Below are 20074 nucleotides of genomic sequence, written 5' to 3' on the forward strand. Positions count from 1 at the left end.
CTATATAAGTTATTACTCTACATAAAATAACAACAGTCGCTAATATGGCAAGTGAATCCAAACTTGTCTGCTGCAGTCACTCCCTGGATTTGTGAATGTGTTTCTATTCCCATATCCTACATTATTCTTGCATTTTATTTTTTCCACCTGAGGTCCATTTATGACATTTGTGTGGGTTTATTTACCAAAAAACAGTCATTATTAATTTTTACACGTCCAATCTCTCTCTATCCTTTAGAATTTTTCTTACTGTTTTTGTTACTGTGCCTTTAAGACTGATACGTTTAGATGAGCTCTGTTCTGATTGGCTCCCACGTATGGCGCTTCATTCAAAAAACAGTCCAAGCTGAAACACTCTATAATTTTAGCATGAATAGGCGGGGCTAAACTGCTATAGGTAAAATATGTGGATTTGTGTAAATGGTTTGAAAAATTCATAATGGGCTGTTTGTGCAGTTCAGTTTCCAAATGTATGTTCTGTATGGTCTGGGCAGTGAAAGGTATGTTCTGATCCTTCAACAATGTTTATATATTACATTGAACTGTTTTATTCCAATAAATAAATAAATAAATAAATAATCAAGGAAAATTTGTTTTTGCATGATATAGGCACTTTAAAAACACAAGGTTATTTCAAAGTTTGGAATCACAGTTCAAAGATATAAGATCACTGTTTCAAGTAATCATTCTAAAAATGTTGCAAATAAATGCATGAAATGATTTCTTCCCATATTTCTAATTTTTGGGATGCTGTAAAAAATTCAGAAATCAATTTTAGATGTGTGCAGAATGATGAACAGAGCTGTAGATGACTCCTTCATAACAGAAAAAGCTGTAGAACATTGAAAATGAAGCTGTAATAAAATAAATATCTAGAATATTTCTTATTCAAAATGTGGCAAACATCTCAGGCAGTCCTTAGGAAATAACTATAAATAAATAATTACTATATATATATAAATAAATAAGTAATTACTATATATTATTTAGTATTTGTTAACTTTTGTGTTCCCAAGAAACTTAATTCAAAATATTGAATAAAACTCTTTAAAAAAATACCTTTTGCTTATATTATTACAATCAACACTGCATAAATTAAAGCCGAATACAATAACAGTGAATATTAATATGACAAGCGATTCCCAACTTTTGAGCGCACACATATGCATATAATATGTGTATAAAATATAAAATATATAGAGCGGGAACTTTAAAAATAAATAATTAAAAAATAAACAAAAACTGCAGGCAGTTTCTTTTATTCTTTCTTCTTTGTTTATGTTAAGGTAAGTTAGGCAGGAACTAACGTGCAGCAGCTTGTGTTTTCTCTTAGGACAAAACTGAGGACGAGCACCGAAGGCGTGGTGAAAGGGCGCTCCTTTAGTGAGTGTCAAGAAAGACGACCAATGAGATTTCGCAATTTCCACAAACAGCTAATAGAATTCGCAGGGGGGCGGGCACTGGTGGTTGCGATGCTGGTGGCGTCACTGTCAACAAAGTTTCGAATCAGTTAGAGCGGCGAAAAATCATTGAAACGGTTTTAGATGTTCACCAGTTCAAATGACCCGAGAGACACATTCACTGCTCGGAGGCTTCAGTGAGGTTACAGTGATGTGTTTGACACATTAAGGAAGGATAAGCGCTGATCTTCAGCGTGAGCCTGTTTGGAAGTCAGTTAGCTCAGAGAGATGGCGGCTCAGTTTTAACTACAGCAGCATGAGTGAGCAGAGACTCGCCAGAAGAAGCGAAAAGAGCCTAAAGAGTCGAGTTAAAGATGGAGGGAAGACGCTGAGCTCAAGAAAGACAAGAGAAATCAAGGTTTTGGCAGAAAGGAACCCGCCTGTGGTCCCAGTGGGAGCCTGGGTGGAGACTGGAGCCGAGAGGCAGGAGCACCCAGCGGTGAGGAGCCTACAAGTCCATTAGATTGATTAACTACAAAACCTGTGTCTTAAAAGTGATTATATATGATTGTTATATACACACAGCCTTAAAATCATACGGTACTTTTCAGCAACTTTAACAAACAACAAATATCTATCTCTCTATGTATCTATCTATGTATCTACACACACACACACACACACACACACACATATATATATGTATATGTATATGTATATATATATATATATATATATATAATGGTCAATATTGAAGTGACAAGTATTTAACACCATTAATCATTGACTTTGGAAACATCATGTATTTAATGAACTTATCTTCTTAACAGTGGATTTTCTTTAAACTTTAAAATAAATTAACTGAAAAATAAATTAAAATAAATGTAAAAAAAAGAGATAAATAAAATAGATAATGCTTAAATGTATACATATAATTAAATACATGATATAAATAAATAAGATCAACTATGTTGTAATGCATTTCTACAACTTACTGAAAACTACCAACATATAAAGATAATAAATAAAAAATGAATTAGAAAAATAAATGAGAGCATCATTGTGGAATGCTAATATCTTGTTTTCATAATCATTGGACGGCAAAATCGTAACTGAAAATAAAATCCCATTTATTGCTCAGCCCTAAGTAATGTAGAGGAAAAGGTTGTGGTTTAGTGGCCACTCACTGTCCTGGATTGAAAGACACTCATGCACACATCTGTCTGTCTCACTTATTGCTAGCGCCCCCTTCTGGCATTTTGTGTGTTTGTATACCTTTAAAGTGGAATTACACCGAATTTTCAAATTTTCTGGCTAAATTAATCATGACAGTGTAAACAGTCATTCAAAGTGGTTTGATGTGAAATGGTTCATTAAAGGGAAACGTTCTGGCTCAGGATTTCTATAAAGTGGTGATGATAAGAACAAAAGTTTTCTTTGCCTTACAGTGGCTTACATATACCTCTTCGGCTTAAATGGATTCATAAAATGTGTTTTAGGCTAAAACCTTATCTCAAAACAAAGGTAAAACAATGTCCCAGGCATCAGGCAATACATGTGTAACCTTTTCAGTAATATTCTTTCTGTGGTTGGCTTCTATCACCACTATTGTGAATGCACTGATAAATTCTGTCTTAGCGGTGTCAGAAATATAAGAATGGCCATTCAAAATTACTTAACCAGTTCACACAGTTTGAAGTGTGTGATAATTTAGACATATTATTTGCACAGTGCTAATCAGTGTACATAAGCTTTCATTACTTGTTAGCTACTTTAGCCTCATAGCTCCACTGCAGACCTAAAGAGGCAAATTTCACACCACACTGTCTTGGCTGAGACTACATTTGGAATAAGGGGAGAACTGATAATATTTTTCAATCAAATTATTCCCTTATTATGAAGTCCAGTGACTGTCCATCCTTTGTCAGTCAGTGAGTTTTTCCTGTGTCTTTATGGCAGGTTCTTGCCAGGCTCACTGAAGAGGTCCATGAAGAGGTGCGCAGGGAGAAGGAGGAGAGCCTGCAGCGTTTTCAGGATGCAGTGCGCAAGCGAGTGTCCCGACAGGCCCAGCTTCACAAGCAACAGCAGCTACAGAGGTCTTATGAAATGGTAAAGCCCCAGGCAGCTGAGTGGGAGCAGTTCAAAACCCACACCTACTGAACCTGTGAATTACTTGATGGGTTGATTCAGGTGTATTTGAGGAGGGAAATCCCCAAACTCTGCTGGACTGCAGAGTTGGGCAGCAGTGTTGCCCAAATCCAGTCCTTGAGGCCCACCTGCGCTGCGTATAACTTATTATTAGTGTTTTTTGTAGTACTAAACACTTTTTGCAGCTAATGATCACATCATATCAACCAGGTCTATTAGAACAGGTAAAACACCAGTGCAGTTCAGGTAGACGTCCATGATTGATGTAGAGCAGTGGTTCCAAAGCCGGTCCTGGAGTACCCTGGCCCTGCATGTTTTGGTCAGGGCCAGCACCAGGGCAGAAGGAATAGAGGGGCAAAGGAAATTCTTACTGGGGCAGTGATAATTTTACTTAAACATACGTTGCAACTGCTCAGGTGACCTGAGTGAAATCTTGCAGGCGAGGGCTGATATAGCAGTGGTGTGTCACAGCATTATCACATACACCAAAGGAATAACAATAACCAAATACACCTGACCAAATTTAGTATAATGTGTATAGTTATACTTTTTTATTTATGCTGATATTTATATAGAAATGTATTATGTTTATACTTACTATATTATATATTTACTATATTATATACTTACTGTATTTTAATTTTAATATATTTATATGTATGCACACGTATCTAAGTATGTTTTATAAATAAGGTTCCAAGCATGTCTTGGCTGATTGACTAAACCTGTGTAAACATGATATTTTGCTGCAGTGTCACTCTAATGTGATACAGACTCCAAGTCATTTGGTCAGAGTCTGTTGTGTGTTTGTGTCCAGGCTGAGAGGGAGGGCAGAGTAGTCCAACAAAGCAGTGATGCAGCCCAGCGCCTTACGCCTCGGAAGAGCCTGTTCCCATCATGGCCACAGGGGGAGCTAGCCATCTGCAGCCTCAACACACGCTCAGTTACAACTCAAGAGTTCCCCAGCGCTGAAACTGCTAATCAGCACACCCACCAGGTAAGGGCTATAACAACAATGATGACAATAATAACAATTATTATTATTATTATTATTAAAAATATATAAAAAAAAAAACAAGAAAAGCACCAGAATAAGATGAATTGAGCAGAGTGGAAGATGATTTGTATCCATTCCATAAGGAAAGCATGCTGTTTGCTTTCACTTTGAGTTCTCTGATTATTTATTTATTATCCTGCTTTGGTTTCACAGCTTAGCAGAGTGATGAAGCAGGTGAGACTCCGACTGGCTGCCTGTCAAACTGTACGAGAGGGAGAGGAGCTATCAGAGCTGCCGGGGGGAATATGGAAAGTGTCTCCAACAAGAGATGTGAGTTCAGTAATTTGTCATCTACTCTAGCACTCAAAAGTACTCACTTTTGCTATTTTATATACATGAATAAAGTATGCAATGTGGATTTAAGATCAAAAGATATTTTTAGATGTTTTATTCAATATTTCTTGTTTGATGTGAACAAGAACTGAATAAAATGATGAATAATATGCCATAATTATCTATTTATATTCTCTTTTTAATCCTCATGTTTTAAATATGGAATTCTGAATATTCATCTTAGTTAGAGCTTAAGTCTTTATGATACTTTAGAGAGAAGAATTTGGCCTAAAACATAATTCTAAAATTAATGTATGGTGGAGCAGTACATGCAGGGCGTTATAAGACAAGATAGTTCCCAAGGAAAATGGCTAGATTGGTGTTATAGACGTCATGACCCCTGGTTCCTGTCACCACCACTGTAAAGTAATCTGAGTTTGTAGATTTCTCTATAATTCTGAAAAATCGTTGGAATTCCCTTTTAATCCCATACAACCTGACCCGGAATTTACATCAGATGTGACGTATCATCATATGTCATAAAAATGCAGCATTAGTTGGTGTGGACTGAAACACTAATTGAAGAGGAAGCATATCTGTTCCATCGGATGGACGACTAAAAGCCATTTCAGAAAAGCGTGTGGTGTGAAATGGCATTAAAAGCTTGTGTGTGGCCCCCACTTCATTCCTCACTCTCACAATTACATAACATAGTAGATTCATAGCAGTTACTGAATAATACGTTTTACTATTAATAACTGAACTTAAGGAAGGGGTTTAATCAAGGATATATCTGTTACATTGATCCTCCAGATAGATCAGTGCTGTTTGTGATTATTTGTTGCAGAAGCCGGTATTACGAGTGAGGAAAGTAATAGAGGATGAGAAAGAGGAAGATGAAGACGATCAAGAAAACCAAGCTGGACTTGGAGAGGAAGAAGAGATTCTGTTAGCAGGGCAGCACGATCGTCCATTTCACAGTAGCAAAACAGTCACTTTTCAGAATGATGCGGTAAGTTTTAGTTGAGCTCAACTTTATAAAGGCATCTGTAAGACCATTACATGTTTGCATCATTTTAAATGCTTGATTCATTAGCAGTAGAGATGTACTAAGATTTTCAATAGAAAAACAGAAGGCTACTGCTTAGTCTAAACACTAAAAATGTCCAAACTTGGCGTACAATAATTGAAGGCTAGTGGGGTCCATACAATGTAATTTTTGCATAATACTAATCGGCCTCTGTTGTGGAAGAAAAGCCAATGTAGGTGAGATGTTTGAAGGTACTTTATAATACAGTCATATGCAGGGAAGTCCTACTAAGACAGTGACTCAAATAGGTTACAGAGGGTCTTTAAGTATAGTTTAAGACAAAGGGTATATACGAGAACAGAGCACAACACAACAGTCACAACAGTCAAAATTACCATTCAGATCTTAATTTTTCAGCATCAGGAAAAAAGCAGAGAACATATATGTAACAGAAAATTAATATGTAAAACATATATTTAACAGAAAATTACCATAGAAAACATATTTGACAGAAAAACGAAGCCTGAATAGTTTGAATATTTAGTTTGTCTGCTCTTTGCCTTCATTACAGCTTTCATTCTTTTCAAAAGACTTGCTTTCAGTTTTTCAAAGAAATCTGCAGTGATATTTTTCCACACCTCCAAAGTTCAGTCTTAGAATTTGGTTGCATTTTCTGCTTAGCACAATCCAAGTAATCCTAAACACATTCAGTGATGATAAGATCTGGACTGTGGGGTGGTCAGTCCATTGTTCAGAAAACACCAGCAGCTTCTTTGTTTGGTTTACAAATGCTCTTCTTTTTTGTCTGTTATCTTTTCTCAGTTGCAGTTTCTTAACAGCAATGCATCCTTTCAGACTGTTGAGATCTGAATCAAGAGTGGAGCTTAATTTTCTCCTCTTCTCAAAGATGAAAGCTTTAAGTTCTGTTTTTCTGATGTTGATGGTTTTGGTGGTCTGCCAGGTCTTGCATGGTTTTCACTTACAGTTTTGGAAACACCTCTGTTTTTTCATTTATTTTCCTTTGATTTTCTTATTCCTTGTGCAGGTGGATTATTTTATATCTATAAATCTATATCTGTTTACTGAAAATGTATAATTTGTATTTAATGGCCATTTAACTGGGTATTAATAAATGAAGAATGATCTCTGACTTTTGCACAGGATGCTAAGACTGTACAGGCCATTTCTTTCCTGAGGACACAGATGAAGAAAACAGGGATCACAGCAACTGCAAAATCACTAATTGTTACATATTTCCTGCTTCTGTGTCTTTTTGTTTAGGTGTGTGGGGGGTTGGTGAAAGAGCCACATCCCACAAGCACCAAAAGTGACTACAGATCCACTCAGGTGCTGTGGCCAGGAGAGGATGAAGAGGAGCTAAAGAGACAGGTCCACACTGCATCATCATATAAAAGACCGCTTCTCTACTCTGTTCTTCTCATTTCAATACTTCATGTATAAGACAGTAATTACACCATTCCTATTGCTGGCTTGAGTTTAATCATTGGGGAGATCATTTTGCTTTAGGATGTTAACAAACCAAAACATGTTTGGGGTCTGAAGTTTGCTTCTTTGGTTTTGCACTGGAGCTGCTAGGCTAGCTGCTAATGTGGTTTCTGACACTGTATGACATGCTGTTATCTATACAAATGGACAGTAGTACGAAAATCAGATTGTAACAGTAATAGGTAACAGGATATCATCACCAGAAACCACATTAGTAAGTCTACAGTGAGGAGATTGGCAAGGCCATGTAAGGCCCTTCACCTTTTTAGAAACTAGGCTTGAGTTATTTTGGCTGTATGTTTTGGGTCATTGTCTCATTGAAATATTCATCTTCTCCCTTTTTGTGGCCGATGACTCTAAATTCTCCTCCAATATCTTGGTACATCACTCCGTTCATGTTTCCTTCAATGGCATGTACCGCTTACAGGGAAATGGTCCCATATTATGCAGCTCCCAGCTTCGTACTTCACTGTGGTTGTATGGTGCTCTTGGGATCACACATGCAACCCTTCTTTTCCAAACATGAGAAGCTGAATTATTCTATGTAGAAGAGGCTCAGATGCTGAAGTATTGTTTGTTCCTGTAGAGACAGTCTCAGTTCCTCATGTATCGTCGCCTCTTTATGGACATTGAGCGGGAGCAGGTCAAGGAGCACCAGCGACAAAGGAAACACCTGAGAAGAATTGCAAGGTGACACATTCGCTTATACTTACACTTGTGTTTGTTCACCAGGGGGAACACCAGGAAGCTTGATTCATGGGTGAGCAAGCTACCTGGTTCAGATCAGTGCTACCGTAAAGAAATTGTTTTACGAATCGGAATTACACGATATGCAGTCAATCAGTCAGGACATGTTGTTTAAAGTTATTTCAAAAAAGTACAACCAGAATTCATGCTTAAAGATGTGTGCCTCTACTGTTTTTAGCTATGCGATGTATTTTTCCATTTTTACAGATAACAGTGTGTTATACAGTGTCAAACCACAAAAGCAAATCGATTGCTTAATAACTCTGTGGTTTGAGGGAAGTATTTGATGATGCTAAATAGTGAGGAACACTGGCTAAAAATATTCAGACACTTCTTCTCATTAGTCAGTTGAAATACTTTAAGGTGCACCCATTGCAGGCACAGGCACTCAGTTGCACACACAGTGCTTTATCATCTACATAGAAAAGCATTACAAATAGAATCGGACGTACATGAGCAGCCTAAGATCACCGTGCCTAATGCCAAGCTTCAGCTGGAGGGGTATGAAGCCCCATGCATTGGGCTGTGGAGCAGTGGAACTGTGTTCTCTGGAGTGATGAAGTGATGAGTTGGACGGTTCCAGCACTAATCATCCAGCATTGGTACCTGACCTCACTAATGTACTTTTGGCTGAATGCAATCAAATCCTCACAGCAATGTTCCAAAATCTAGTGTAAAGTTTTCCTGGAAGAGTAGAGGCTGTTACTGCAGCAAAGAGGGACGAACTCCTCATTAATACCCCTGATTTCAGAAGAAATGCTGTATGAGCAGGTGGCCACAAACTTTAGGACATACTGGAAATAAGCTTCATTGCTTGTTAGCTACATTAGCCTCGTAGCTCCAGCACAAAACTCTAGAAGTACTTGTGCTTTAAATTGAGCACAGTATTAGCTTTCTCACCCATGAATGCCACTTCCCATCTCTTTCAGATTGTTTAATACTACAGGGTCTATATTAAAATTTGCACGCTCAGAAACAGTGTCGTCCTTTATGTCTTTACTGTGACATTGGTGCGGATGAGTGGTCATTTCATACAGTTTGCTATTTTCAACCCCCTTCCTCATTTTCTATTCCCACTTCTCCCTTGTTTTGAATGTTTTATTGGTTAGTGTAAGACAAGTGATTCATGTATGTAAGAGAAATTATTCATATAAGTTTCCGAAAGGGCAGTGTATGGAACAGACTGTTTAACTTCCCCTGGAGCGTTAAACCCAAAATAGAAAGATTCCGCAACCCCTGGGAAAACATCACAGGACTGTTTGAATTAAAAGGAATTTTGGGCCAACTTATACAACTAATATCTTTATAATATAGTCAAATTAAAGGTGCTAAGTTTTGTATGGTCATCAGCTGTGTCCAATTTGTGAATGAATCGTTTTTTCGAACGGGTTCTTCTCAATAAATCCCAGCTGGAATGAACTAGTATCCTTGCAACATTTACGTGTGATTTATACACTATATGGACAAAAGTATTGGGACACCTACATATTACACCTACAGGAGCTTTTATGACATCCCTTTCTAAATCCATAGGCATTAATATAAAGTTGGTCCTCCCTTTACAGCTATAACAGCTTCCACTCTTCTGGGAAGCTTTCTGCAAGATTTCAGAGTGTATCTGTGGGAATTTTTGCCCATTAATCCAGAAGAGCATTTGTGAGGTCAGACACTGATGTAAGACTAGAGGGCCTGGCGTGCTGAAGCATTAAGATTTCCCTTCACTAGAATTAAGGGACCTAGTCCAATAACTTTCTCCTGGCATTCGCCAAACCCAGACTCGTCCATCAGACTGCCAGGTAGACAAGCATGATTCTTTACTCCACAGAATGCAGTTTCCACAGAGTCCAGTGGCGGTGTGCTTTACACCACTCCGTCTGATGCTTGGCATTGTGTTTGGTGAATTAAGGCTTGCATGCAGCTGCTCGGCCATGGAAACCCATGCCATGAAGCTCCCAGCACAGTTTTCGTGCTGATCTTGATTCCAGAGGAGGTTTGAACTCTGCAGTTACTGAATCAGCAGAGCGTTGGTAACTTTTATGCACTATGCTCCTCAGCACTCAGCGACTCACTCTATAACTTTACATGGTCTGACACTTTGAGTTGCTGTGGTTCCTAAATACTTCCAATTTTCAATACTACCACTTAGAGTTGATTGTGGAATATGTAGGAGGGAAGAAACTTCACAAACTGACTTGTTGGAAAGGTGGCATCCTATTACAGCACCATGCTCAAATTCAGTGAGCTCTTTAGAACGACCCCTTCTTTCACAAATGTTTGTAAAGGCAGACTGCATGGCTAGGTGCTTGATTTTATATCATTGTGACAATGAAACCGAATGATACACAATTATTAAGACGTGTGTCCCAATACTTTTGTCCATACAGTGTATGTTGAATGGGATATCTAAACTACAAAGCGCTTCCAATGTATACTTTGTACTTACTGAAAACACTAAAACCAAGAAAAATAATGTTTTTGAATGAGTGGACTTTTGCTCATTTATCCACATTTAGAATTAAAGCAGAGAAAGAACGACAGAGGAGCGAGGAGGAGAGCCGAATGGAGCATGTGAGGCAGCAGGAGGAGAGCAGGAGGGAGGTGGCCGAGAGGGAGCGCCTCATTCTGGAACAGCTTAGGCTGGAGGCAGAGGAGTATGAGGAGGAGGTGAAGAGGAGCGAGAGAGCGAAGAAGGTCAAAGAGAACACAAGGTGATTCTTAGCTAGTAAACACTCTGAAGAAAGAGTTCTTCCTGCCCTAAACCACCTTATTTGAGAAATACTTGTTCAGTGTCTGAAGTTTGCTTTTGCAGATTTGCACTGGAGTTACGAGGCTAGTGTAGCTAACAAGTAAAGTTTGTACCCCATCAATTAGCACTGTGCACTCTCCATAACTAAAGCACACACTTGCCTCAAACTGTGCTGAGTTGTTCAGTAATCCAAAATAGACTTGCTTATGTGGTTTGCGTCTGTGTGACATACTGTTATCTATAAAAATAGACATAAGTATGTTGAGTGGCACCCTTTACACTGTGTCAAAATTTTATAATGAATGGACCAAAAGAAATTCCCCAGAATGATCTAGAACAAAGTCATGTTGCATTAACTTACATTTAAAAGTTTAAAAAAGTTTTTATAGTTTTTGTATAGTTTTATTTTAGAGAGAGGTTTTGTTCCAACTGCAATGATATAATGATTTGAAAACACACTAACTATGTGTACCATGATATGATCATGAATACATTAAAATCTACTCATGAAATAAACACCAAATACACAGTAAGTATTCGATATAATCCAAATTACATTCATCATTATTCAACGTGCTTAATCACTTAATTAAATATTTTATAAAGCTCACATTTTATGTAATGTATGTGTCAATCATTAATGCTTTTGATGCTTTTTGAATGTACATCTACCTTTTTACAGTTTTCACAGTTTTTACAGTCTGAATTGTATTTTTTTTCCATTAAAAGAAGGAATGTGTATTTTAATTTGTTCATGATCATATCGTGAATTACTCATTAAACATCACTAAGTGAATTTTCAGTTCATTACTTTACATGTTACTCATTATTGATTGTAATTAATGTTTCAAAAGGATTATGCAATTGTAATTGTACTGTTCATGAATATGTCATGAATGCCTTATGTAGTAACTTTAAAGTGTTACTGCATGTGGCATTGCTAAAAACACTAGTAGCAGCTGTATGTATTGTGTCCATAATTTTGTCCATTTTTATAAATAGCATCAGTGGATAAATTAGAGCGCACCGAAACAGAACTACAGCACCTTTGAGCTGTGTGAACAGCAAATGACGCACTAATTTGTTGGATCATAAAATCCATTTCCCTACTGACAACCCCGAGACAGCCAGCAGTCATCTCCTCCCTTTGTAATGCTCCATACTCCTTTCTTGACGCACACCACCTACATCCATTTTTAATCATTAACTGCTGTATAGATAAACCTGAATATTTTAGTAGTGAAGGCAAAGTAACTGTGGAAGAACACAAACTGACAAACAAGCAATATGGAAAATCGATTGCCTTACAACCCCATTGTAATTAAACAGAAGTTCTGAGGCATATAAATACTTAGAACTCCTTATAATCAGTCAAAAAGGAAGGAGTAAAGGAAAGGAGAAGGACTTCACCACCTCCCAAATCCTAATTTAAGCTCTAGATAACAGTAGGTCATACAGTCTGGGAAACCACATAAGCGAGTAGGTCCATTTCAGATGACTTAACAACTGGTTTGTGGGTGTGAGGCGAGTGTGATGATTTACACAGTTTGCACAATGATAATTGGTGTATGTAAGTTTCCATTACTTGTTAGCCACATTAGTCTTGTAGATCCAGTGACTTAAGACACAAAACAAGTCTGATCAGCTACAGTCATAGGCAAAGGTTTGGGCACCTTCAACAAATTGCGGTTTTGTTGATTTTCTCAGTGAAAATACATTCTTTCTAGAAAGAACACACTTCTGCACATTTTACTGCACAATTGCTGTTTATTTGCTGAAATTAATATATTGTGTGTGTGTGGGGGGGGGGCATACAAAGTGGCCTGTGTAAAAGTTTATTTGTTTACAATATTTTATGTCCTGTCCAAAAATTTCAAAATATTATAAAATGTTCAAATATTTCATTTGCTACCCTGTACAGGATGTTTTAACTTATTTTCACTTAGAAAATCAAGAACACGTGTAATTTGACCAGGGAAATTCAAACCTTTGCCAACCACTGTATTTTCGAGAGAAGGCAAAAATTGTGTAAATTAATATTTTTTGCCATTTTTTCCATTAAGCTTAGAAAAGCATTGGCAATGAATTGATTCATACATGGAGAACGCTAAACTGTGCAGTTCTTTATCGCTCCAGAAATACAGACTGACACATCACTTCAGACATTCACTCTATAGTATTTAATAAGAAGTCCTTCATGCATGCTGACAGCATTGTTCTACGTATAGTAAGAGTACCTTCTGGGGTTTTTGTCCATAGGTACATTGAGGCCTTGCGGGCTCAGATGAAGGAGAAGCTGGAGCAGGAGAAAGTGGAGCTTCCCCCTCTCTGCTGCTGTGGGGACAGCTTCTGGGACTCGCACCCTGACACCTGCGCTAACAACTGCGTCTTCTACAACAATCCTAAAGGTGGGCAGCATTCTTGCGGTCTGGTAAAGACAGCTGCTTATTGATTCCTTATTACACCCAAAGATCGCAAACATTAATGCTGCCTAATATCGTCAACATAGTAATGACCCAGGGCTGCTCCCAGGATCAAAATTTTAGTGAGATCTGAAGTGGCCTAATTTACATTGACTGCAAAATTATGATTGACACACCCCTCGTTCAGTCACAATCGTTTTTAAATGTTGCTGCCTCTATTAGGTGAAGGTAGAACTCATCAGAACAAACCTGCAGTGAGAACGGCTGTGGTAGTATATAACTTAGAATTGTTAGACTAAGAAATGGTGGAAAGGTGTTACTGAGGAAGATTATAATTAGTGACACGCTAATCTGATTATTTAGAGAATAGTGTTGTTTTTAATTCCTGAGGCTGAAAGTGTTTTGGATTACACTATATGGAGGACCACACTCACAGCTCAATGTCAAAACTGTTAACAGACAGACTTATGAGAATCAGAAAGATATAGCAGAAGGGAAGGGTCTGAAACTGCCAGACACACTGCTGCTCTTCTGTTGGCCTCACTGAGACTTGACTTAAGAGTGTCACGCAAGAGTTGAAAACATTTGAACTTTATATGACCCTGCAAGTCTACTGTGGTGTTTCCACTGCGCTTTCTGCTGAGCTCTGCAAAAGTCAGATTAAACAGGACTGTACAGCACTCACATTTGTGATTAAAACATCCGGTGTAAAGACAAATATGAGTGCTCTCCTACAGTTGCCATTCTTTGTTATTTTTTCATTAAGATTTGCTGAGTGACCTCATTGAAAAAAACAACGACAACATCTGATATTGCACTGTTAGCTTTAGCATTAGCTCAGCTGTTGGGGCAGCTTCTGTCGCCAAAACCTCCACTTTACAAGACATGAACACCTGACACTTTAATGATGAGTGACTAAACAAACCAGGGGAGTCGTTTAATGTAAACAATGTTTCCATAATGCTATAATCCACTTTCTTCACGTTGACCAACAAGCATATTTCATCAGGTCTCAAGTATGTCTGCACTGAATGTCTTGTGAAGGCAGTTTGTTTTTAATTGAAAAATGTCAAGTGGACTCCTCTGTGTGCTTCTAAATATTTTTTTTGTGCTGCTGAACTTTTTAGTCTGTTAGCACAAAGGCTACAGATGCTACCAGGTAGCATAAGCTGAAAGTTTGACATGCATTGCAACAATAACTAACAGAGGCAGGCCTTTCTCAGGCCTCCAGCAGCACTGCTGTGTCTGATCCACTCAGACCAGCGCAACACACACCAACACACGCTGAGAATGATCCACCACCCAAATAGTACCTGCTCTGTGAGGGTCCATGGGGGTCCTGACCACTGAAGAACAGGGTAAACGGGGGCTAATAAAGTATGCAGAGAAACAGATGGACTACAGTCTGTAATTGTAGAACTACAAAGTGCACTTATATAGTAAGTGGAGCTGATAAAATGGACAATGAGCGTAGAAACAAGGAGGTGGTCATAATGTTATGATCAGTGTATAGACATACACTAAATTGATTGATAGTTTTGCGTTGGTTTTGACATCAATTGACATTTTAATTTATACTAATTTAGCATGGTTTACCTCCACTCTCTATGTCTCTCTTTCTGTTTAGAGATAAACATCTGTTTGTTTATCTCTATCTCTCTCTTTCTTTCTGTGTGCTCATCCTCTTTTTCTCTCTTACTTCTCAGTTGTCACTGATTACTAAAACAGAATACATTAAAATATGTCAGAAAGGCTACTCATACAGCTAATAAGCTGTGATATAGCCTAATCTAGCTGTTGTTTTCTGAAATACGTTACATACTGTGTCATCAATACACTAGTCAACAGAGAACTTTCTCATGCTCATTGTAGTAAGTTTTGAGTAGGCAATACAATACAGTGACTTAAAACTGAACTTGTATTCTGTTCTTATTTGATCTATTATATTCAACTACAGAGCTTGTAGCCTAAACTGAGTAGCAGATTCAACTAGGTTATAGCTAGCAACATTATGAGTAGTCTAAATAATATAAATTATAGGTTTTACATTTTAGCCTGTAGTATGTATGTGTATATCTAGAAAGCTAATTTGCTCTGGTTTGCATAGTTTCTCATGCAGAGCTTAACATGGTGTGCAATTAAGATTGTGGGCTGTTCTGATGTCAGCTGAGAACCAGTCGTCTTACTGCTGACCGTAGTCTTGGGATGTAAGCTTTTCCACATGGTCAGTGTTTCCACTTTGAATCTCATGATTAGAGATGCGTGGGAAAAAAATTCTGAAAGTGCCGAGGTCCAAACGTCAGTGACCTCATATCTAGTTACAGTGATGTATACAACGTTTGGTCTCCATATCCAATTTTTTAATTTAATATACCTCCAGTGCATAAATCCACTTTAAATTTACACACACAATGTCTTTTGACTTCATACTGATAAATAGAATAAATGGTATAAATAATGAACATGAATGTGTTCATTTATAAGGATCAGATAAAGATATGTTTGAAAATGAAATTGATAGGGAAAAAAGTATTCAGACACCACAAATGAATGATGTTAGTGCTTTGTTGCAAAGCTGATGTTGGCAATTACAGCCTCAGGAAGTGTATAGTCTGGAGCTGTTTTAGCTGTAGGTTTGGGGTCGGTGTCTTGTCAACATCCATCTTCTCTCCAGATTCAGTTTCTTGGCTGATGAAATTAAATTCTCCTCTAATATGTCCTGGTACATTGCCTCATTCATGTTTCCTTCAATGATGTGTAATGCCCCAGTAGAAGTAGCCCCGTATCGTGATGCTCCCACCTTCATGCTTCACTGTGGGTTGATGGGATCATGTGCAACTTCTTTCTCCAAACATGGACTGAATTATTGCCGAACAGTTCAATTTTTGTTTGGTCTGACCAGTAGATTGTCCAAATGCTTGTGTGCAGGTTTTAAACACGGATCTCTGTGCCTCTTTTTGAGCAGAGGAGCTTTAAATGGGTGCAGTAACAGAGATGGTTGCGGTGCAGTTCATTGTGTTCCCTATGTAACTGTTGTCTCTGCTGCTTTTACTCTTTAAGTCTTCTCTCTAATCAGTAATCTGAGAGAACATTGTGAAATCTCTGTCCAGAGACAATTAGTTGTAGTTCCAGGAACTTTCCAATTGCATATTATCAAACTAATTGTACTGTCAGGGATGTTTATGGTCTTTGCTAGGGCTTGGTAGGTTTTTCCATCCGAGTGTTGTGTAATAATGTTGTCACTGAGAATTTTATGAAGCTCCTGCACCTTAATCATGGTTGCTACTCAGTGTGCGAAAACTTCCCAACAAATGCCAACATCTTTTATAATGACTGCAGGTGCGATTTACACAAGAACATTTTTATTTTTGCAGCAATAATATGTAGAACTTTTATTATTAATTTTTACACATACAGTCTAGCAAACGAAAATGTGTCAACAAATTATTAGTTGTAATTACTGACCATAATTAATGTATCAGACTGATAATAATTGTATTTACTAATTTTATTGTGTTATTACTAATTGTAATTACTAGATTGTTACTGTTACCAACTCCCTCCTTCAATGCAACAAGCTGCCCTTGACAATTAGCCTGCTTGACCTCTTAGACCACAGTGTAAATATTACACTATAAGCATTTTACAAGAGCGTGTGTAAGCAGTTGAAGCAGGTAGGCTGCTCTGGTTCTGACTACTGGCCAGTGAGCCTGACCCTAACCCCTCCCAACATCTTGACCACTTCGGTGGTCAGAGTCTGAAGTTACTAATCTCTGTATTTTTCCTCTGCAGCCTATGCTCAGGCCCTGCACTCTGTCCTGCTGAGCTGTGACCTGACCGAAGGCAGCACAAGCCACAGGAGCACCACGTGGAGAATCGCCTCCATGCATGCACAGTCGCCTCGGAAGTGACCCCATTCACTGACCTCAGTCCTTTTCCTCACACTGACCCTGTGCCAGGTTCACAGACAGTAGAATCACAATAACACAATGCTTTACAAATACCTCAGCATCAGTTTGTTTACTTTGTCTGGATTTTGGGACATGGGCATCATATTCGAAACAAACAGTGGAATCCAAATTTTTTCATGTGAATTTTTTGTGAAATTCGCAAAACTGAATGTCTTAATGTGCTATAATGTGAAGAGAGAGATGACAGTATTCACATATAAATGACACATCAAACACCCTGTTCTCTCTGCACGCTCTCATTCAGGACAAACGTTATGCAAATGAGCTTGTGTCAACCCCAAAGTCAAGCTACACACTGATATTTAAGACTCGAACACACCGAGGTGGAAATATAACGGATGAAAAGCAATAAATGTATATAAAAGGCATTATTGCATTAGTTTTTTTTTATTATTATAAAACTTTTGAAAACCAATATTCACTCTGGGCCTCCAAATTTTTATGTTTTAGCGGGAACCCCCCAAAGCTGCCAACAGTTGGTAAGGGAAGCGATTTAGCTCACTGCAATAAAATGAAAAATGAAACCTACTTGAAAAAATAAATAAATAAAATAGAACACAAAATAATTTTTTTAATTGTTTTTGTAATTATTGTTAGCTGTTGCAGTTAAACAATCACCCCCACTTTCTCGGACCCTGATGTGTTTATCAGGCTTTTCCCATTATAACATGATTACGCTTACAGAAAGAGGAGAATCAAGATGCATGTGGTTGCCTGGATTTAAATAAAAAAAAAACTGGCGAAAAAATCAATTTACGTGATTTTCCACTTACCCCAGATGTAGTTGATCAGGCGAGACATGTTTGTTGTCAACATTTTGCTTTTTTAGTTTTGAACTGGAGCTACGAGGCCTATGTTTCTAATAAATACTGGAAGTAAATAGTCACCCAAACTGTTTCCACAAATACATCCCCAAAACTTCTCTTAACCCACTCAGACTGCATCCAGGTCCTTATTCAGGTTGCGCAGACAAGTTGATTTAGTCTATTTAGACTCATTTTGAACTACAAAAATGAACAACTTCTCTGTAGCTAAAAAAGGGGCAACCATTTAGGATAACCACAGTCACTTTTTTTCCTGAGCACAATTTGGGATCATTCTATGAAGACAACAAAGGCACTAACTGACACACTGTGTAGTCTTGAAGTTGTGTTTGGTGTTTCCTAGGAATTTTTGTGTTAATTATTGTGTTTCTTTTTGGTTTTACAGTGAAGTGAGATGTTCATGCTAAAGCTAATGTTTGTGATATAATTATTGTGTAATTGTGACTTTGTGTATTTTGAGAAATCTATTTGATGCATCGTTGATTGTACAAAGTTTTGGTAATAAAACCTGCTCACAATGTAAAAAGTGTGTGATTTTTTTCGCCTCAAATAAAATGAATAGGTATTGATTGTTTCCATTATCTGTTGTTTTCTATAGTCATCTACTGTCATTATCTTTCAAGTCATTATGGCCATTCCTTCCCCTCTGAGTGCTTATCAGAATGGCCAAGTAACCTTTGGACACCTGCGTGAACATTGTTCAAGCACAATACAAGTGCATGCTCAAACATGGAGCGCTGCTGAGATTCCAACAACCTTAGAGGTCAATAAGTTCTTGGGCAAAAGTCCAGCTAGGAAATCTATGTTAGTCTGAACACAGTGGAAATTAGGAAGTTGACTTTTCCCCTAGACATCTTTCCAGTCATGAACTGAGATTAAATATAAATGTCAAGGATTATTCATCCATGCATGGTTTATGCTGTATAGCATGATTGTGAATGGATAGAGCTTGTTAAGCAAAAAAATATGGTTAATTGCATTTTTCATAACTATTAACTTACTCCTTAATTAACTAGATTTATATTAGTCTCTGCCCAAAAGCAGCATATGTTGTATGTTACTAATACAATTTATGGTGTCTTTTTTTCTTAATTAACAAATTCATTCATTCATTATTTTGATGATGCACAATACCAATATGAATAACCGCTTCAGGACAGATGAACAGAAAGAGCCAGTGGGAAAAAACAGACAAAACTTTCTGGCTGTCAGGAAAGAAATAGACTTCCAAAAACAGTTTTTAATTCCTTTTTTTTGTATTTTATTTATTTTTACTATTTAATTATTTACTGTGAAATACAGATAAGATACAGTAAAAATTACTGTCCATAGGCCTCCAGCAGGGGCATAGAAGGGGAGAGCTAGTGCTTTTAGAAACTCTAACGTACTGTTTGCAGTGAGGCAACATTCCCAAACAGTCGTGCTATTTTTCCACCATATGTTAAGACGTGATAAAGAACAGAATGCATGTAATCTTATAGCCCACCTGGGCCTATTTAACTGCTGTGTGCTTGTTTGAATGTTCTGTGTTGCATTTTTATATACTGTGTTCCAGTTTCCTCCCCTCAGATGAAGGACGACAGCTAACTGTAGCTATTATGGCTTGATATTAGCTATCAGGCAAATAGGTAAATAATGACAAAGGGGAATTCCAATCATTTTTCAGAATTTCTGCATAATTCATTGTCATTAAGGTGCAAACAAAGTCATTCAGAGTGGTTTGATGTGAAATGCACTGTTATAGAGAAACCAAGTCAGAATTGTATTCTTATTTATAGAATTATAATCATCTTCTATTTGTCACATTATTGAAACTCAATTCTTGAGAAACTTTCTAGTTTACACTGTCACACAGATTTCACCCCAGTCTCAGGTGATTAATGTTCAAGATCTCATTATTGTATTATCTGGCTCTTCAAAATCTTTCAGCAGTCTGTAAGCTGGTTTCT

The 20074-nt window shown here is 37.6% G+C and overlaps 1 protein-coding gene across 1 annotated transcript; it reads left to right on the forward strand.

Annotated features, from left to right (window-relative positions):
* The first annotated feature begins 1469 nt into the window (after positions 1–1469).
* ccdc15 (coiled-coil domain containing 15) lies at positions 1470–18768 on the forward strand. The gene is made up of 10 exons (XM_036579824.1): positions 1470–1899; positions 3360–3509; positions 4366–4545; positions 4759–4875; positions 5726–5890; positions 7190–7297; positions 8001–8104; positions 10675–10869; positions 13167–13315; positions 17123–18768. The coding sequence occupies exons 1-10, from the start codon at positions 1717–1719 to the stop codon at positions 17239–17241; spliced, it is 1470 nt and encodes a 489-aa protein (XP_036435717.1). The 5' UTR covers positions 1470–1716; the 3' UTR covers positions 17242–18768.
* Positions 18769–20074: the final 1306 nt, after the last annotated feature.

Source organism: Colossoma macropomum, unplaced genomic scaffold, assembly GCF_904425465.1.
Source record: "Colossoma macropomum unplaced genomic scaffold, Colossoma_macropomum, whole genome shotgun sequence".
Lineage (NCBI taxonomy): Eukaryota > Metazoa > Chordata > Actinopteri > Characiformes > Serrasalmidae > Colossoma > Colossoma macropomum.